The 19,319-nt window shown below is 36.3% G+C and overlaps 1 protein-coding gene across 1 annotated transcript in view; it reads right to left on the minus strand.

Moving 5' to 3' along the window:
• Positions 1-19,319, minus strand: part of LOC103086738 (fibrillin-2) — a 63,040-nt gene that overhangs the window by 17,420 nt on the left and 26,301 nt on the right. The window contains exons 18-29 of the mRNA XM_007457614.1: positions 17,815-17,940; positions 15,891-16,007; positions 14,244-14,372; positions 13,706-13,825; positions 10,785-10,910; positions 9,968-10,120; positions 9,097-9,162; positions 8,657-8,782; positions 7,957-8,076; positions 6,932-7,054; positions 6,368-6,499; positions 1,283-1,408 (exon numbers count right to left, since the gene is read on the minus strand). Coding sequence (XP_007457676.1) covers positions 1,283-1,408; positions 6,368-6,499; positions 6,932-7,054; positions 7,957-8,076; positions 8,657-8,782; positions 9,097-9,162; positions 9,968-10,120; positions 10,785-10,910; positions 13,706-13,825; positions 14,244-14,372; positions 15,891-16,007; positions 17,815-17,940 — 1,464 coding nt within the window. The remainder of the gene's footprint in view (positions 1-1,282; positions 1,409-6,367; positions 6,500-6,931; positions 7,055-7,956; positions 8,077-8,656; positions 8,783-9,096; positions 9,163-9,967; positions 10,121-10,784; positions 10,911-13,705; positions 13,826-14,243; positions 14,373-15,890; positions 16,008-17,814; positions 17,941-19,319) is intronic.

Raw genomic sequence — 19,319 nt, forward strand, 5'->3', positions numbered from 1 at the left:
GCATCAATGTCAAGGAACTGACACCTTGGTCTTCAAATTAAATAGGACAATGTTCTCCTTAGAAATACTTTCTTAAAAGCTAAATATTCTTTTAAGACAATGTTTAAGACAATGATTAGAAAGTTTTGTTGGAGATTAATTTCATGGAGTGTTCTTTCACTAAACACAGTTTATTAAATTTAATAATAAGTGAAACTATACTTAAGAAATAGATTTGGGATTTTTCTTTTTTTTTCATCTGCAGCTAAGTGATAGTAAACTACCACTCCTGTAGAATCCAGATAAAAGGAAAATCAAAGAAAATTACTTACCTTTAAATAAGCAAATGAGCAACAGGATTTGTTTTTGAAAAGCAAATTCTAGACTATGTTATAATTTTGGTACATATTCAATCTAATCTCCTGTATTTTAGACATCTAAAAGACTGTTCAAACATTGGATTAAGTAGTTTTTAAATTATAAATAAAGGAATTTCAATGATATAAGTAGGCAAAGAGATCTTTTATGTGGTTTTAAGAACCATCCTAATGAACTGTTAATAATATGAACAGAAAAGAACACTTTTTCTGTAGGTTATCTTTTCTATTTCCAAAAAGGTCTAGATTTAAGACAATAATAGCCAATTTCTTGACTAATAATTTCCTAGGATTTGAAGCAGATGACAGCATTTTGAGAACAACCTGATGTAGCTGAAATGTTCTATTTTTGCACCAAATCCAGTGATGAGTGCTTTGTTTGCCTTAAATTTTACTACTCCATACTTTTACACCTGCTCATAATTAACTAAAATGGTTTATGATGTATGCATGTTATCATTAAAATGTCTGAGACTTATATTTTCCAAAAGAAAATATTTTGTAAAACATTTTCCTGTACCATAAAATAAAAATCAACTTTCATTGCATTTTTGAAATGTGGCATATTCTTTAATATCATTAATACACAAAGCTTACCTTACATAGCAAATATTTTCTTTTGGAATTAAATCATCCCCTGATGTAAGTTTTACTAAAGTCACATTTTCCATAGAGCTTAATTAATCTTAATTTTGGAAAGACCATTTAAGATGGTTATTTACATTAAGCATAGACGTAGGTACAACACATACATACACAAATATGTCATTTTAATAGATGTCTACCTTCAAGGAAGAGGTTGGATTATTACTCAGATTGGGGAATCTGTTTAGCAGACAAGGATACATATGTAGAACTCTTCTGTGATGATGTCACAAAACAGATGTTTTATTTACCAAGTAAAATATACTCGTTTATCAACTTACCAAGGCATTCAGTGCCTGAAGAGCTTGACTGAAAGCCTTCATTACACTCGCACCTATAGCTCCCAATAGTATTAACGCAACGCCCATTTTCACAGATTCCTGGCTTGGTCCTGCATTCATTTTCATCTTTAGAAAAGCAAATAATGTGAATCATGAGTAGACTATAAAATTATAATTTACAAATTTACCTTCTAATGGGTTATATCATATTTAAAACTTCCTCACCAAAATACTAATATGATAGAATACTAATTTATTTTTAAATTTACCTCATCCTTCCAAGATGGGTTCTTTGTTAACAGTGTTTATTTCCCCTTACTTTCTTTTCCTCTTCCTCTTTTCGGGGAAGAGGTGATATTTGATGGAGAATAAGAAAATTGGCCTCCAAAAGGGATTACTGACAAGGAGAGAAAGAACTTTGGGGAAGAGGATGCCAATTTATGTGATATGAGAGAGAGGCTGAGGGTGGGAGAGGGGGGGTAGGTGTTAGGGAGAGGTGGAGAGTAGGGTAAAAGGGCACTTAGGCCATGGATAAAGGACAAGTTCTTAGACTGACTTTGAGTAAAATCACAGGAGTGGAGCAGTGTGTTAAGGGCGGCTAATGGAAGAAGGAATTTAGGCCATACTCCTCTTTTGATTGGTGATAAATAAATAAATATATTAGAGCAAAATTGTTTTATTAAAATCCCTATATACTTACTGATTGTGTTTATTTGATATTTTGTAAATTTTGTTTGAGGTATTTTTCAAATCAATGTTGTCAGAAGCATGAGAACTCATGACAATTAAATCCTTCTGATTAATTGCTCCTTTCATGACTATACTTTTCAATCTTCAATCTGTTAATATTTATTTTGCATGTGCTTGCTTTTTATTAGCATTTGCCTTGAAGATCTTGTCCTACCCCTTCATTTTCAATCTAGCTCACATTTTGATTTGGTACGTTTCTTGTAAAAAGCACCAAGCTGCGTTGTAAAAGAATTTTTAAAAGTACATTTGCCTTTTAACAGAAATTTGAACTATTTCCAAACTGATATGTTTGGACTCTTGCCTGCCATTTTATATTATTTTATATTTACCATGCTATTGCCCCCTTCTCTCAATATTTCTTCGATCAGTCTAGTTTTCTCTGCCCTCCTCTCATCCCTAACTCACGTCTGGAAGTTGTAATCTTCTATTCTTCCAGTGGTAACCATGGAAAAACTTCAACATACACTTTAATGAATATTTTTCTATTAATATCAAGAGGTATCTGTTTCAAAAGCTTCTGACCATAACGAAGAGTACCTTGGTATGAGTTCTTTCTCTTCTCTCCCTGTGTCACCTGCCATGTTGATGTGGTCGAGAAATTTTGGTTTGTTATGTTTTTGTTTTATGGACCACCAGCATCTATTTAAACCACATAATAAGGGTTACTGGTTTCTTGGCTTTACCATTGCTTCACGTATACTACTGCTTCCTCTTGAATTAACTTTAAAAAATATATTGGAATATAGTTTGGTAATCATTTCAGAGAGGGTATGTGGGCGATAAATATTCTACAACACATTTCTGACAATGCCATATTTTTGTTTGCTTTATCACTAGATTGGATATAAAATTTTAGTTCAAAATTATTTTTCCTTAGAATGTTTTGAAAATACTGATGCTCCACTGGTTTCTTTTACCCAGTACTAAGGTTCATTTGTAGGGAATCTGGTTTTGCTCTCTTGGGAGCTTTAAGGATTTTCACTTGCTCTTATTGTTCTGAAACTCACTGTGATATTTCTTGTTAAAGATATATTTTTTTTCTTTTAGGAAACTTATTGCATATGTTTTAAAGTATATGCAAAAGTATTAAACTGAGTTATGGATTTAAAAAATTGTACAGTGTTTCTTATTTCTAGAATCTGAGGGTTCAAGGTCTACCGTCTTGATCTCATCCTGTCCCTAATGTTGATACCTTTATTTTGATTAGTATTTTAGTTGTCTGATTTGAATTACTTTTTTCAAGAAGGGCTTTTGTTGGATATACTGAGTGAGTTCCGCCATGTTTGATGATATATAGTACAGCTTTTATACTTGAAAGATAACTTGATGTATCTTAAAGTCTTGGATTACTTTTGCTTTCACATCTTTGGCACTGAGAATCCCTGAGATAACTTGACAAAAAGAAATTACAATGGGGACTTCCTTGGTGATGCAGTAGTTAAGAATCCGCCTGTCAATGCAGGGAACATGGGTTCCATCCCTGGTCCAGGAAGATCCCACATGCCGTAGAGCAACTAAGCCTGTGCGCCACAACTACTGAAGCCTGCACGCTGCAACTACTGAGCCCACGTGCTGCAACTACTGAAGCCTGTGTGCCTAGAGCCTGTGCTCTGCAACAGAGAAGCCACCACAATGAGAAGCCCGCGCACTGCAACAAAGAGTAGCTCCCACTGGCCGCAACTAGAGAAAGCTCGCACGCAGCAATAAAGACCCAACGCAACCAAAAAAAAAAAAAAAAAAAAAAAAAAAAATAAACGGACAACAGCAACCACAAAAAAAAAAAAAAAAAAAAAAAAAAAAAAAAAAAACATTACAACGGATCTCATGCTTAAGAAGTCAGAATTGTAACAGTGTCTTCCATACATGTTATTTCTACCCTTTCACACACTTTGAGAAACATATATTACTCTATAAACATGACTTAGGAGTCTAGGTTTAACTTGGTTTTCAGATCTTGTAAGAACAGTGTTTTCAGATCTTAGAAAAACAGTGTGTTTGAAAGAACCACTGCATAACCAAACCTCTAAGGTGATCTATTTTAACTTTATTAAGTAGTGGATTTCGAATGAAATATCTATTAGATTAAAAGAAACTATGAAATCCAATTATAATCTGATGGGTTGTTGCAGACATTTAAAAATTAATTTAATATTACACATGTAATTCAGGAATTCACTCTTTTGTAAAAAATTAAAATTGACACATACAGTTGAATTCACTTCAGACCAGTAACCTCTAATCTCAATAGCGTCCCTGGATGTAATTCTTTTTCTATGAATTGGCGTTTATATCCTTTTTCTCTTAAATTTTTGCCCACTAATTTTAGCATCCATCTGGATCTTGTCTGCTTTAGTGTTATGTTTTTTGTAATTCAAAACGCATAACTGAAACATATCTAAAAAGACCTGATTGCTACAAATCTTAGTTTTATTTTCTTTCTTTTTAAAAAATTTTCCTGACAATACAAACAAATGTTGGGAAATTTCTCTTGAGCATAAGATTTTCCAAGTTGCCACAGAAATCTAGTAACGATAGAAAAGATTAATAATATTTTACAGTTTGCATATTGTATAATGAACCTAATAGAGTCTTTTAATTTTTAATCTATTTGGCTATTTGCAGAGAAAATAATACACCATATTTTTCCAGTTTGATAGCTAAAATTCAGATTTTTCTGGTTGCTGAATACAGTAAAATGATATAATTATCTTATATCCCTCTTGATTCGTGTTATATCATCAATCTTATTACTTTCAAATCATTTCTCTCTCCTAATAATATTCATTACACCAAATTTATTAAATATTCACAATGCCTTAAGTCACACAAATCATATTTTGCTTTTGCATGCACATCTTGTAACTAAATATATGTTATCAATAGTGAGAACCTGGAGTGTAATTTGTTGTGGAAGAAGGCATGCTGGCCTTGAGGAAAAGCTTTTGTATTCCAATATGATGTTGCAATATAAACACAAAAATAAAGAATTAATGGTTAAAAATAAATAAATAAACCTTTTCCTGTGTATTTACTGGCTTGCATATGTACCTACAGAAAAATTATCGTATGATTTACAATTTTCTTTAAAATATGACACATTGTATATATTATTCTGTAACCAAATATTGAGAGTTATTTTTACTTCTTTACATACACATATCTATTTTATTCCTTTTAACTGCTCTGTAAGGTTTCATAGCATTGCCATGCCACATTTATTTAGCTGTCGTCCTGTGATGGGCATTTAGGTTGTTTCCTACTCTTTTTTTTTTTTTTTTTTTTTTTTTTCCGGTAGATTCATTTTTAAAAACAACTTTACTGAGGTATTATTTACTGGCTATAAAATTTCCGTTTTTAAGCGTACAATTCAGTGATTTTTAGTAAATTCTGGAGTTGTACAGTCATTGCCACAATCCAGTTTTAAAACGTTTCCATTTCCCAAAAGGATCCCCAGCGACCGTTTACAGCCACTCTCCATTCTGACTCTTAGCACCGGGCAATCACTAATAGATTTATTTTAAGAAATACTATTATTATGTTATTTTTTCCCAAATAAGAAATTATTAGTAATCTTCAAATGTTCCTCCAAAAATATCCACATTTTTCCAGGTATTGGAGGTTAAAAAGGGAGCACAGCAGATTCTTAATTAAAGAAGGGGAGCCACTTATTCTCAAGAAGGAGGAAGACTGTGTCATGGGCTACAGTGCCCCAGGCGACAACACTTTAGGGAATAAGTGCTGAGATACTAGATGGGGTGGCCATGACCGGCTTACACGGCGTGATACTTCAGTACACATCATAAAATCATAACATTTCAAATCCCTGAGGTCATCTTAGAGCCCCAGCCCTACCTCCTCCCTTTATAGCTGAATTAACTGAGGTCCAAAAACATTAAAAAAATATGGCTAAGTCACAGAAATACCCAGCCTGTAACAGAGCTCTGGAGATTACCTGCCTCATTACTCTCCTCATTCATGGAGTGATTCAAAAGCGAGAATATTAACTCATACTTTTAATTTTGCTACATAAGTAAGTAGCATTGTTTCAAGGAGTTTTTTCCCACACTTATGAATTTAATGATTTAGATTTACAAGACAGAGAATTATGATAAACAAGAGGACATATATTCTAGGACAGGCATAATCTCCACTGTATTATCCAGAACCTACTGTATTAGCATGGACCCTGAGATCGAAGAAATCTAGCTATATAGCACAGCCTTGAAACAGCTGGAAAATAGCTGGCTTGCAGTTAGGATGATTTGGGAATAGCGCTGTAAATCTGTCTTGGAGTAGGAGTATTAAATAAGAAGACACCATCCCATAAAGCCTTACCTACACAGCCTTCTCCATCAGGCCTTCGGGTCATCCCAGGCGGGCAGATGCACATGAAGGTGCCAATCAGATTCTTACACATCATGCCCCTAGATTCACAGTCATGTAGCCCTTCAGCACATTCATCCAGGTCTATAAAATATTTTTAACAGGAAAAACACAGAAGTGAGAAATTTTCAGGAACAGGCTATTGTTTAGTATTTTTAAGTCACTTTTTTGGTCTTCTGGCTCTTATTATGTAACAGAGAAAGGAGGAGCCCAGTCTTTTTCAACTGTTGGCTGTATTCTAGATTTATAAAATTTCAGCATTGGTCCTAAAGATAAGAAGTTCAGGAAAGGGCTATCTTTGCTTTAATAAGAGCTCAAGAGTGTGACATCTTATTTTTGACTTGATTGGACAGACCATCAAGTATCTTGTTATCTAGATATGGAAATCTACCAGCAATGTTGTCAGATACATTTCTCTAAAGCTCTAGAAGAAGATAGCTGAGAACCATAAACTCATTAAAATATATTTCCAGCATGGCAAATAAGTGCTAACTACACCCCTGTCTGTGGCCTTACCTTTGCACATCTTCTGGTCTTCCCTGAGGGCATAGCCAATCGGGCATGTGCATTCGTAGGACCCGAAGGTGTTCATGCAGCGGAAAGCACACAGCAGTGGGTTCTGGGCACACTCATTGATATCTGATCAAGAAAACAGGCAGGCATGTGCTCAGCCTAGAGTTCTAATTACTTGCTCAAATAAACACTGATGTATTTGCACCTAACTCATCCTCCAACATATAACAACTATAAACTCTGAAAAAAATACAAAAACAACACCTCAAGTGGTTTTTAGCGGTGAGCTGAAAGTCAGCAAACAACAGGTAAAGATAGGTTCTCAAGTTTTTTTTTTTCCTGTGGATAGCACCAGTCCTGACAGCAGCACCTGGCAGCTAAATCTTCAGTAGAACCTTTCTGAGCTTCTGTCCAGGAGGATTGAGGGGAGGGAGCCTTGGGGCAACCAAGGCTGCTGAAGAATGAGGAGGAATCCCAGAAATGAGAGGACCAGAGGTAGAGAAATACCTTTTTCATTTTTTTGCACAAACGCAGCCCAACTTGCTGACTTAACCATGCATGTGTAGGCCAAAATCAAAGAAGCTAGCCACTAGGGTTTAAAGAACAGAACTGAAATCTGAACCACTGTCTTCCATAGGCCTGACAGTCCACTTTTATGTTTATCCAAGTTAACTGCCTGCTAAGACAAAAGCATCAATATTCTTCAAAATAATATAACTGATTCCAGAAGACATCATTCACAATATCCAGGGCATAATCCAAAATCACTTAGCAACCAGGAAAATGTGACCCAATCTCAAGGGAAAAGATAAGCAACTGACGCCAACTCTGAGAGGACCAAGATGCTGGAATTATCAGACAAGGGCTTTAAAGTAGCTTTTGTAACTATGCTCACTGAGATAAAGAAAAATATGTTTGTGATGAATATAATCATCAACAGAACATCAGAATAGTATAAATAAAAGCTGAGACATGAAAAACCCTTTCTATATCAAGAAGAAATAATACTAAAGAAAAGTATCACTTGCCTTCACAATTCATCATGGGTCCTGGCTCAAAGCCTTCGTTGCAGTTGCATTCAAAACTCCCAATAACATTGGTGCACGTCCCATTTCCACAGGGATTGCCAATTGAACATTCATCAGTATCTGAAAAAGAAGAATAAGAAAGTGCCACAAAATCTGGAGAAGGTTTAGTTTTATAGGAGTATGCCCATGAATATCCACCTGGCCCTCACACATGTCCCAGATCTGTGCAGGGCACACATGACTCTTGCAACCCCCCTTGGCCTTGGCTGGCTGGCCTTTATGCAGGGCAGAGAACGCCGAGAGATCAAGTGTGCAATGATCTGAGCCTTTAGACATCCGTGGCTTGCCCTAAAAAAAACACAAACCCAGGGAGGGATGTGGTCTTCTGCCACCAGAGGAGAAGTGGAAAGTCATAAAGTAAAATGGATCTCTTTCCCAGTTAGTGGTTTTGGCAACTGTAAATCTCTTGACACATCAGAGTTTGTATATTTGGTTGAAGGCAGAGGTTGGGCAACTCTCCCCATCTTCACATAAACCAGGTCTACTGGAAAATGCAGAATGGGAGAAGAAAGAGCAGTTTCTAGCTACTTATCCTGGCTTTGTAAATCCCACTGCCACCCATGGTGCCTGAGAGACCTTTTGCTGAATATAAGAAAGAAAACAGAACTTTCAAAGTGTGAAATGTGGAGTCAGCACTTACCCACACAGCGTACTCCAGTGTAATCAAGGTTGTAACCCATTGGACATTCACAGCGAAAAGACCCATCTGTGTTGATACACTGACCATTTGAACAAATGCCAGGGCTCTCAAGACATTCATTGACATCTAAAATACAGAATCACCCATGAACTCTCTTACATAAAAAGATAAGCCCAAACTGTACATATCTATTCAAAAGAGCCTTAAAAATTTTTAAACATATAAACATTTCTTATATCAGAGAAATATACAGTGTATTTCACATGTTACAACATAGTCTTATGATAAATATAGTGCATATGATAAATATATAATAAATATTGTATTTGTGCATTAAATGCAATATACTATGTTATACAGTAAAATCAGCATGATTATAAAATAAATGTACAAAAATTTACTTATGTAAGACTATAAAAATAAAATATATCAAACCACACCTTCACGGGTATCATGAAGACTAGGAACAGTTCCATGGCCATAGGGACACAAATCCTGGAACGCCACTACAGAGAAAAACACAAATTACCCATTATCAAAGAGTCTCAACTATCAGAGAACTTAACTGATTATTGATAATACATGAAATTAGGCTTACTTCTCCTCTACAAGGCTGTTTTTAGTAAGAGTCTTTTTATTTTTATAATTTTTTGTAAAAGCAACGCTGAGCATATTTAGAGAAGGTCACCTGAGCTTGTCCAGCTCCTCCCAGAGTGCCACCTATGGAGGGTGTCTGATTCTGTCTGCTTGCTTGTTTAATGTTGGTCAGCCAAAGAGCCTCTCTGCCCATTACACACAGAAGCTACCTCTGGCCTACAGACCAGGCCAGTTCCAAGCCTGCTGGAACAATTGTACCATTTAGCTGTGCTAACTAGATCTGTGAGGCTCTTGGTCTATTCCTGCAAATGGCTATTGTGCTGACTCAGCTTCTCAGAACTTCACATAAGAGCCTGGGAGCCACAGCGTGGGATACAATACCCATGTGGGACTCCCGCAGCAATCTGGAATATAATTTTCATCCCCTCCTTGGATCTCTTGCCCTGCACCTCTCAAATTCATTCCTTTCAAAACAAGTAATATTAGCCTTGGGGGGAGAAATGAAATAACGTGGTAACTCCCTGCATGTACACATGTTGAATACAAAAGTTGAAAGAAGTTCCTGAGACTAGGTTGCTCACTGAACCATTAAAGTTTATAAGTGAGGGGATAATTTCATTCTCAAAATATTCATAAATTACATAGTCCAACTGGGTTCTGCCAGACAGTCCCAAACTAGTGCAAAGTGGCATTTTATGTAGTTGTTGCTCTTACCTTCATCATCTTTGGGGCACAGCTCACAGGGGTCCCCCCAGCCCTCTCCTGGCATCTTACTACAGCAGCATTTCGCCTTTGTGGTATTGAAAGCTTTGGGTACGGAACACTTTCCATTTTCAAAGTTTGTGAAACAGAAGCTCTGGCGAGTATCTAATCAAGAAAGCAAACATCACAGACCTCCTTACTGGTCATTTTAAAAGAGGGAATAATTTGTACATAACTGTTTCCGACAGAACATTTCTCATGGGCTGAACATGTGATGCAGGTTAAATTAGCAGTTAAAAGAAAGGTCTGGAAATCCTCAATTGCTGATAACACTTGCCAGTTTCAACTGACCGCTCTGTAAAATTATATTTAATTATTTAAAATATTTACAATATTTTAATAATGTGCTTAGGAAATTTGACAAATTATGCTCAATATTAAAATGATTTCCATGTCTTTTTTTCCCCCACTGTTACATTATAGCCTAACAAAATCAATCTAGGTAATTTTCAGTAAGTTACATCATATCAGAAGCAACTCCTCACCAATGTACAAAAAATCTATGCCAACAACAGAATGAAAACGATGAAACAAGATAACAATTTTTCTTTCAGTATGAAGTTTTTTTAAAATGTAGAAACAGAGCCAATAATCCAAAGTACCTTAAAAATTGTCCAGTGCATATACATCTGAGACCTACATTTTAAACTTACAGATGATGTATTTGCCAGAGACATATATTTTTAGTGACAAACACTGAATCATGGCTTACTGTCTAGCTTTGAAGCTTAAGGGCCAATTATGACAGAGAAGCCATTTCAAAACTTACCGAAGCATCTCCGTCCATTATCAGACAATACAAAACCAGGGGGACAGATGCACTGGAAGCCCCCAGGAGTATTGGTGCAGGAACCAAAAAGACAGATGTTGGGATCTTCATCACATTCATTTATATCTGCAGAAGAGCAGGATAATTTATTGATTTAATCAAATCAAAACATTGTTCAATATCTGAAAATAAATAATTTGTCCACACTCTAACAGTTCACTAGCCATTGGATATTTAATATGAAACAATACATTGCATTATGTATACGTTTAACTTATCTTTAAAAAATAAAGTGTTACTGCCTCAAAAGTCAAAGATTACATTCAATCAACCATATTCCCCAGACTCCCAAGTTGGTCTCTAGCTCTCCAGATTTGACCCCTGGGGGTGTTTTTACATCCACCTGCCTACCTGACAGGACCACTTCAATGTCTCACAGGCATCGCATCCTCAGCAATGGTCCCCTTCTATGATGCCCCTCTCAGCAATCCACACTGGGGACCTGGAATCACATTTATTTCTCTCCCTGACCTTTCAACTTTCACATGCAAGCAGCATGTGGCCTGTAATTTCTATCTCCTGTCTACATTCAAACTCAACATCATTTGCCGCCTGGATTATTGCAAATCTCCCAGCTGGACTGCTGCATCTCCATCTCTCCTCTTCACACTGCCACCAGGGCTGGTTTTCTAAAACACACACCTATTTGAAAATCTGTGCCTGTGGAACTAGGGGAACTCAGACATGTGTTGAGAATTTTATCATTTCCACCTGACCCCAGAATGGTTCCTTAAAATATACAAGGATTCCTTACCAGTGGATGTTTGGCCTTTTTTCATTGGAAGTGCTTACTTAATGGGTTATTTTAACTAAATGAATAAACATTACACAATTTCAGGCACATTAGAACATAAGCTCCATGAGGACTTATGTGATGTGTCTCTTATGTGATGTGTCTGTCTGTCTGGATCCCTGCTGCACCCTCAGCTTAGTCTAGCACAGTGTCTGGCACATTCTACATTCTCAATTTATATCTGCATAATTTTAATGAGTGAGTCGTACCACATCGTTTCTAAAGCAACCTACACTGCTCCATACTGCCTGCAGCACTAAGTGCAATCTTCTGAGCTGGCCAATCGATGCCCTTTACCACGTCTGTGCTGCCCCTCTTTTCAAAATGCCTCTCTGTTCCATTTCCTTCTTTGATTAGTAAATTTCTATCCAACGTTTCAGAGACACCTCAAATGTCACCAATCCTTTGTGACAGGCTTCCTGACATGTCATCCTCTCACCACCAACATCATTATTCACAGCCTCCCACTGTGATCCCACATCCTGAACAGATCCCAGTCACGCTGAATTGTAAGGATATCTTTACAAAATGGGGTTTCTTACAAAATATGTCTTTTCTCTTAGGCAGTAAGTTACCTGTAGGAAAAAAACTTCCTTTTTGTGTTTCCAGCACCTAAAAGATGCTGTGTCCACTGTAATGTCCACTGAATGTCAGGATGGATTTATGTGTGTGCGTGTGTGTGTGTGTGTGTGTGTGTGTGTGTGTGTGAGTGTACATATAGTCATGTTAGGAAGCATTTCATCTAGGAAAATTGGTAGAAGAGATTCTATTGATAGGATGAAGGAAATATTCTTACAGTGAAGTAAGTTAGTTAAAAACCCATTCTTACGACATGTGAGTGATGTTGTTTATCAGTGGATAAAGAAATACTCCTGAGGTTTAAAAATATGTAAGTGAATCATAGATTTTTTTCACTAAGAAAAAGGTAGCTAAGTCTTTCTGATACAAAGAGACATATGCATTTCTATTTCCTCCTTAAGGCTGACACACTGCTTCTATCCTTGCTCCATAAAGAGATGAATCACAGGGATGTTGAACAATTGAGATTAAATATAAACAAAGAAAATGAAAGAAAGGATCTTAAACTTTTCAAGAAAGTTTTTGCTAAGATGCTTCTAGTATTATTATTGATTATTTTTAAGTATTAAAAACACTAGACAATCTTACAAGGGACTACACAAATCAGACAAAAAAGGGACAAGATATAAACACCAAATTGGAATGACTAGGGATACCTATTATTTGTAGTTATATGGTCTGAAAAGAAATTAAATTTAACTAAGTGGACTGCTTCCTTCAGTTCCATCTATATAAGTCCCTTGAGTGTGAACAGTAGAGCTACTTAGAATTTTTTTAAGAAACTGGGTAACTCAAAGGCAAAAAAACTCTTAACAATCATTTCACGTTAGAAGAACCACACTAAGATGCTGGTGCTTCTGAATTTCAACAAAACTGTTAAAAATAATTTGTACAAAAGTGAAATAAAGTAACTGTAAAAAGGTCGGTCTTCATCATGTCCACTAGGCAATTCTGGGACCCACTTTTGATGTGGTTACAGTGTTCTTGTACACTGGGAGAGTTTCCACAGAAAAACATCTGTTCTGACAAATGGATTAATATTTTCTGTTTTGACATGTGGCCTTCCCAGGGAAAAAAATGTTTCAACAGCATTGTCAAGATTTTCTGCTTCACATTTCTGGGACTCCAGACACCTTTAATAGCTGTTTTAAAATTGGTTGCCAAAGATTACAGTTTTTGTAGACACTCTTTAAATTCAGTAGAAAGTCTCTGTTGACATTTGGGAAAAAGCTTAGAATGCACTGAAAACTCTTTGACTAGTATAAGATTTCTGTTAATGAAAAATCCCACATCCTTAAATTCTTTATTCTCACCACTCCACCTTCAAATCACTTCTGATGGTTCAATAAAACAGATGTAGGCATCTATATGTTTAATTCCTTGGGTCAGCATGCTTACAGTGGTTTGGATTTAATGTATTTCCACAGAGTCTATACCAGGTCTTATTATACTAAACAGCTCACAGACTCAAAATAAATGTTAGCCTTACCAATGCAATTCTCGCTTTTTACTTCATACCCTGGGGGACAGATGCATCTGAAGGATCCCTCCAAATTCTGACAGGTGCCAGGAGAGCAAGAGCCAGGAAGGGCAACACACTCATTAGTATCTTTAAAGAGAAACACGAAAAAAATGATTTAAAGATGAGACGATTGTTGCCAAAGGATATTAACATGAATTCAACTCAGGCCTTCTGATCTACCACGTCACTCTGGGCAAATATGCCCTTAGAGACTTTTGACATATTGAGTATTACTCATTTGGCAAGAGGCTAATTTTCCTTTGTCTACGTTTATTGAGACACGGATAGCCTGAAGCTCTATCCCAATAAAAACACTGCATACAAGTCATTCCCAACTGTTGGCTTATACCTTTTACCAAAATTTCCCATGAAATTTATCTTGGTCATGTAATTAGATGACCAAATGAAATGCAAATGTGTCCCGAAGTTGGTGGGTGGGGGGGAATCACATCATTATTTTACAAAACAAAATAACATAAAGACTGTTTATTATGTACATACTTACCTATACAGTTCTTGCCATCTGGAGTAAGTTCATAGCCTTCATTACATAAACACTTGAAGGAGCCAATTTCATTAAAACACCGTCCATTTCTGCACACCTGACCAAAAAAGGAACTGCACTCATCTACGTCTGTAAGCAAACAGGAGTTAGCTTTTCAGAGAGAGCTCTTACACATATTCTGTCACAAGCTGCAACTTAAAAACATATTCATTGGTAGACATTTACAAAACCCGACATTACAATTCCTCATCAACACAGAGAAAAATGGCTCATATCATAAGGATCAGGTGACTAATAAGGTCACACAGATCTCTCCTGTAGACTTAAGGTGAAGCTTTCCATGTTTTCCAATTGAAATATAGTTCTCATCCTGGAGATAAGAGGATACACGGATTTAACTGGACCACCCAGTTTGCAGGTAACTTTACCTGGAGGTAAGCTGACTATATTCAAAGGACAAATAACAAAGCATATCAAAAATACAGAAAAATAAATTATATGAAAAACACTCTAGAATTGCTGACACGTTTTTCTGTCAATTGGAAAAAGAAGTTCTTAAGTGGTAGGTTTTCAGTTAAGCTTAGGGTTGATCCCGTTTGAGTAATTTTTTAGTTTGTTTGCAGATTATACTTTGATCAGAGCCATATTTGTATCTTTCATTCTCCCTGGCTGTACAAAGGGTCTGAGAAACTACAGACAAGAAGGTGGTTCAATAAAGTGTCTAGTTAGCTCTAAATTTTTTCACCGTTGCAGAATTTTATAAAATAAAGAAAGCTGAGAGGAATATATATTGGATTAAATTCGGAGGCGGGTCTGAGCTGTGACGGTTCCATTAAGGTAGAAGGCCTGAGTTACTTTCACATACCTTACAGGATAATGTGAATTAAGAGATGTTATGTAGTAAAGCACCAGTATAGTGTCTGGCACACGGTAAATGAAATATTGTCAGTGTTTGTTGTCGTATCTTTTACTATCTTCTCCACCAACTACAGGACCCCCTCCTCCTCCTTCAGTCACTTTCAATTTTTATTTCAATGACTGTCTGTTAGAGGCAAAGGCTAAAATTCTGTGCCATGTAGAGAAGACAGTTTTATTTTCCACTGAAAGTTTACAGTTGTTCACAGAGATTAAATAGGTTTCTGAGGGCTGATTTGGAAACCTAGACACCACGCACTCTTTCTGTGGGAAAAGGCATCCCTTGCTTCAAAAGCTGACGAAAAATAAAATTTAAAACACAACGGGGTTTTCAGTTGTAGATTGTCAGTGTTTGAATGTAAATCAAGAATGGATTTTATGAAATATGAAATAATAACACTGAAACCATAACAGGTCTAACTTTGATCCCATCTAAGGGGTAAAAATAACCCCAAACCATAAATCAGTCCCAATATATTTACTATCATCTGCATGGCCTTTTCCCTTGAATCGACTAGTTGATTGACATAGTATTCAACCCAGCAGATTGTCTTGTGATTATTTAAGCCAAGAGTGTGACTTCAGTTAACCAGAAATTAGTTAATGATATTACATATCTTTTGGCACACATGCACAATTTGAATAATAAACATATTTATTCTTTGGCTTTATTCTGTGTTTCAGGATATTGTGTAGAAATGAAAGAGAAGCAATAAAGGACTGAGTACTTACCCAGGCAATCATTATTATGAGTGAGTTCAAAGCCTGGGTAGCAGAGACAGTTATAGGATCCAACGGTGTTTTTACAAGTTCCATTTCCACATGGATGCCGCTCACATTCATCAACATCTACAAAGAAACATTGGCTCAAAGGAATTCAAGTTTTTACTAGAAAAACGTAGCCTATTAAACTTTTAGATTTTTTTAAACTACTGGCTTACTTAGATTTTCCTCATTCAATACTAAGAACCCACATTTATTTAAGGAAAGTAAGTATGAGGTAGAGCTAACTCAGAAGTAGAAAATTATAGGAAAAAGTGCCACTTACTGACTTACAGGAACATATACGACTCAGAAAAGAACTGGACTAATAAGCCAGTAACTACCTCCTTAGTGAGAGGTTTTAATGAATAGGTTTGCTTGTCAATTGTAAGGAAATCAATCTTTTGAAACACTAGAACAATTTGTTCTATTAAGCATTATAAATGCTCCCCCAGAAATTTTCATATCTTAATTTGATCAGCACAACAAAGGTAAACTGTAATTTCCTAAATTTTATGAATTAGTGGAATCTAAATTGAAGAAGTCTATTAGAGTTCAATTATTATTAGCCTTTGAAAAAATGGAATTAATATTTAGAAAGGTCATGGCATATAAGAGAGGAGACGCTAGACTATGAATTCCAGGATGCTGAAAAAAAAAAAGAGGGTATTACTGTTCCTTAGGAAGGAAGCTTTGTTTAAGAGAGGTATTACCAAGGAGTCTCGCTGACTTTCATCATGGATGAATTGTTAGGACCAAGGACAGATTTTCACCACATGAATTTCTGAACCATGTATCTCAGGGGTTTTTCTTAGCAAATCATATCCTCCCTCTCAGAGAGAACAGCCAGGAGAAGCATATATAAGCAAGCAATCTCAGAAAGTTCATGCAAATAGGGCCGCATCCTCCGTGTGTCCTTTGCACAAGCACTCCCTAGAGAATTTTTCCTAGGACCATGGGAAATGTCTGCAGGGGAGCTCTTAGGAGGCACTGCAAGAATGGAGACGTTCTCCAGGTGGTCCTCATGTATGGATACGCCATAAAGGAAACTAGTTCTGCCGTTCTGCTGTACTGAAATCTGACCTTACGATTCACAAAGATAGTATCTTAAATACCAGAAGAGTAGATGCACTTTAGCTTTTTCTAAACTGAGAACATGATAATTATAAATAGCCAACTTTTAAATTTAATTTTCCTCCTTCAAGCGTAAAGTGCTTCAGTGGAGATGAGCCAGTGGCTGACATCAGCTTTAAGTAGTTAAGCTGAGTTCCAAGGTGTCCAGCCCATCTGCTTTTGAAATCTTATTAATCATCAGCTCAGCAAGTACTTACTGAACACAATTATTGCTTAACTAACTGTACATTAGCTACTGGGGCTTTTCAAAGTTCCGCTATCTTCGCTTCTAAAAATTGTTTGTAAGAGTTAAAAAGCAAAACAAGCAGATAAATCTCATGTATTTGACAATTCGGGTGAAAGAAGCATATGTATGTATGTGTGTGTTTATATATTCATTTCAAAACTGTCACTCTGCTACTACTCCCTTGTATTCTTGCATTCCAAAAGGCTTTCTTGAGTGGGAATAGAGAGGGGTAAATGGGCAGCTGGTACTGTGGTGATCTCTACGTAACCCTGAGTGTCCCAGAGCTCAGGTTAATAAGCATGTGAAAGTCACCTGGGGAAAAAGGCTGTAAACACTGAACCCAAGAATATATTGTGGTGTGTCCTGCTTGCAAATTTTACGTTGAATAAAACCATAAACAGTTTCACATAGCTCATTTTTTGTAAGACTTTCTGACAGAGACTTGGTAGTTACTTGTGGCGAGTGACCGAACTGTAATCTCTTCTGGAGTCTCAGCTCCACGTCACCCCCTGAAACTAATGTCCTCCTTCTTACCCATGCACATCGTCTGGTCCTGAGAAGCCTTAAAGCCGTTGTGGCAGATACACTGGTAACTTCCTTGTAAATCCACACACAGGCCATGACTGCAAACATTAGGAATTTCTAAACATTCGTTGCGATCTAGCACAAAAAATGAAACACATGTTATACATATCTGATCTTTATTAAGATTCATTTTTTTCCACAGGCGCTGTTTCTATAATCTGCTATTAATTATTACAGACAGTCTGAAAATGAACCATAACAACAGCTGAATCAAAATAAGCAAGGCTTTAAAAGTATCCAAACCTCTTTTTCAAAAAATTTTAAATCATGCAATTTTTACATGCTGATTGGTATCTCAAGGACATTATTTTATTTTAGGTCCAATTCCAGGAAAATCCATTGAGAGACCTCTTCTTTTCCTAACAAAAGAATCTAAAAGATATGGTGAAATAGGTTCACTATGAATGATTTACTTAGAAAATCTTTTCAAAATTATCTTTTTTCTCTTTTTTTAAGTGGAGTATAATTGTTTTACAGTGTTGTATTAGTCTCTGCTGTACAGCAAAGTGAATCGGCCACATGTATACATATATCTCCTCTTCCTTGGATTTCCTTCCCATTTAGGTCACCACAGAGCATTGAGTAGAGTTCCCTGTGCTATACAGTCTGTTCTCATTACTTATCTATTTTGTACATAGTAGTGTATATATGTCGATCCCAATCTCCCAATCCATTCTATCCCCTCCCCCCTTGGTATCCATACATTTGATCTCTATGTCTGTGCCTCTATTTCTACTTTGCAAATAGGTTCATCTATACCATTTTCTAGATTCCACATACATGTCCTAATAAAAATAACCAAGAGATCACTGAAAAACTCGAAGAGGAAATAAAAAAATACCTAGAAACAAATGACAATGAAAACACAACGACCCAAAACCTATGGGAGGCAGCAAAACCAGTTCTAAGAGAGAAGTTTATAGCAATACAATCTTACCTCAAGAAACAAGAAAAATCTCAAATAAACAACCTAACCTTACACGTAAAGCAACTAGAAAAAGAAGGACAAACAAAACCCAAAGTTAGTAGAAGGAAAGAAATAATAAAGATCAAAGCAGGAATAAATGAAATAGAAATGAAGAAAACAATAGCAAAGAATAATGAAACTAAAAGCTGATTCCTGGAGAAGAAAAAATTGATAAACCTTTAGCCAGACTCATTGAGAAAAAAAGGGAAAGGACTCAAATCAATAAAATTAGAAATGAAAAAGGAGAAGTTACAACTGACACAGCAGAAATACAAAGGATCATGAGAGAATACTACAAGCAACTATATGCCAATAAAATGGACAACCTGGAAGAAAGGGACAAATTCTTAGAAAGGTACAACCTTCCAAGATTGAACCAGGAAGAAACAGAAAATATGAACAGACCAATCACAAGCACTGAAATTGAAACTGTGATTAAAAATCTTCCAACAGGGCTTCCCTGGTGGTGCAGTGGTTGAGAGTCCGC

Source organism: Lipotes vexillifer, unplaced genomic scaffold, assembly GCF_000442215.2.
Source record: "Lipotes vexillifer unplaced genomic scaffold, Lipotes_vexillifer_v1.1 scaffold1084, whole genome shotgun sequence".
In the NCBI taxonomy this organism is placed as follows: domain Eukaryota; kingdom Metazoa; phylum Chordata; class Mammalia; order Artiodactyla; family Lipotidae; genus Lipotes; species Lipotes vexillifer.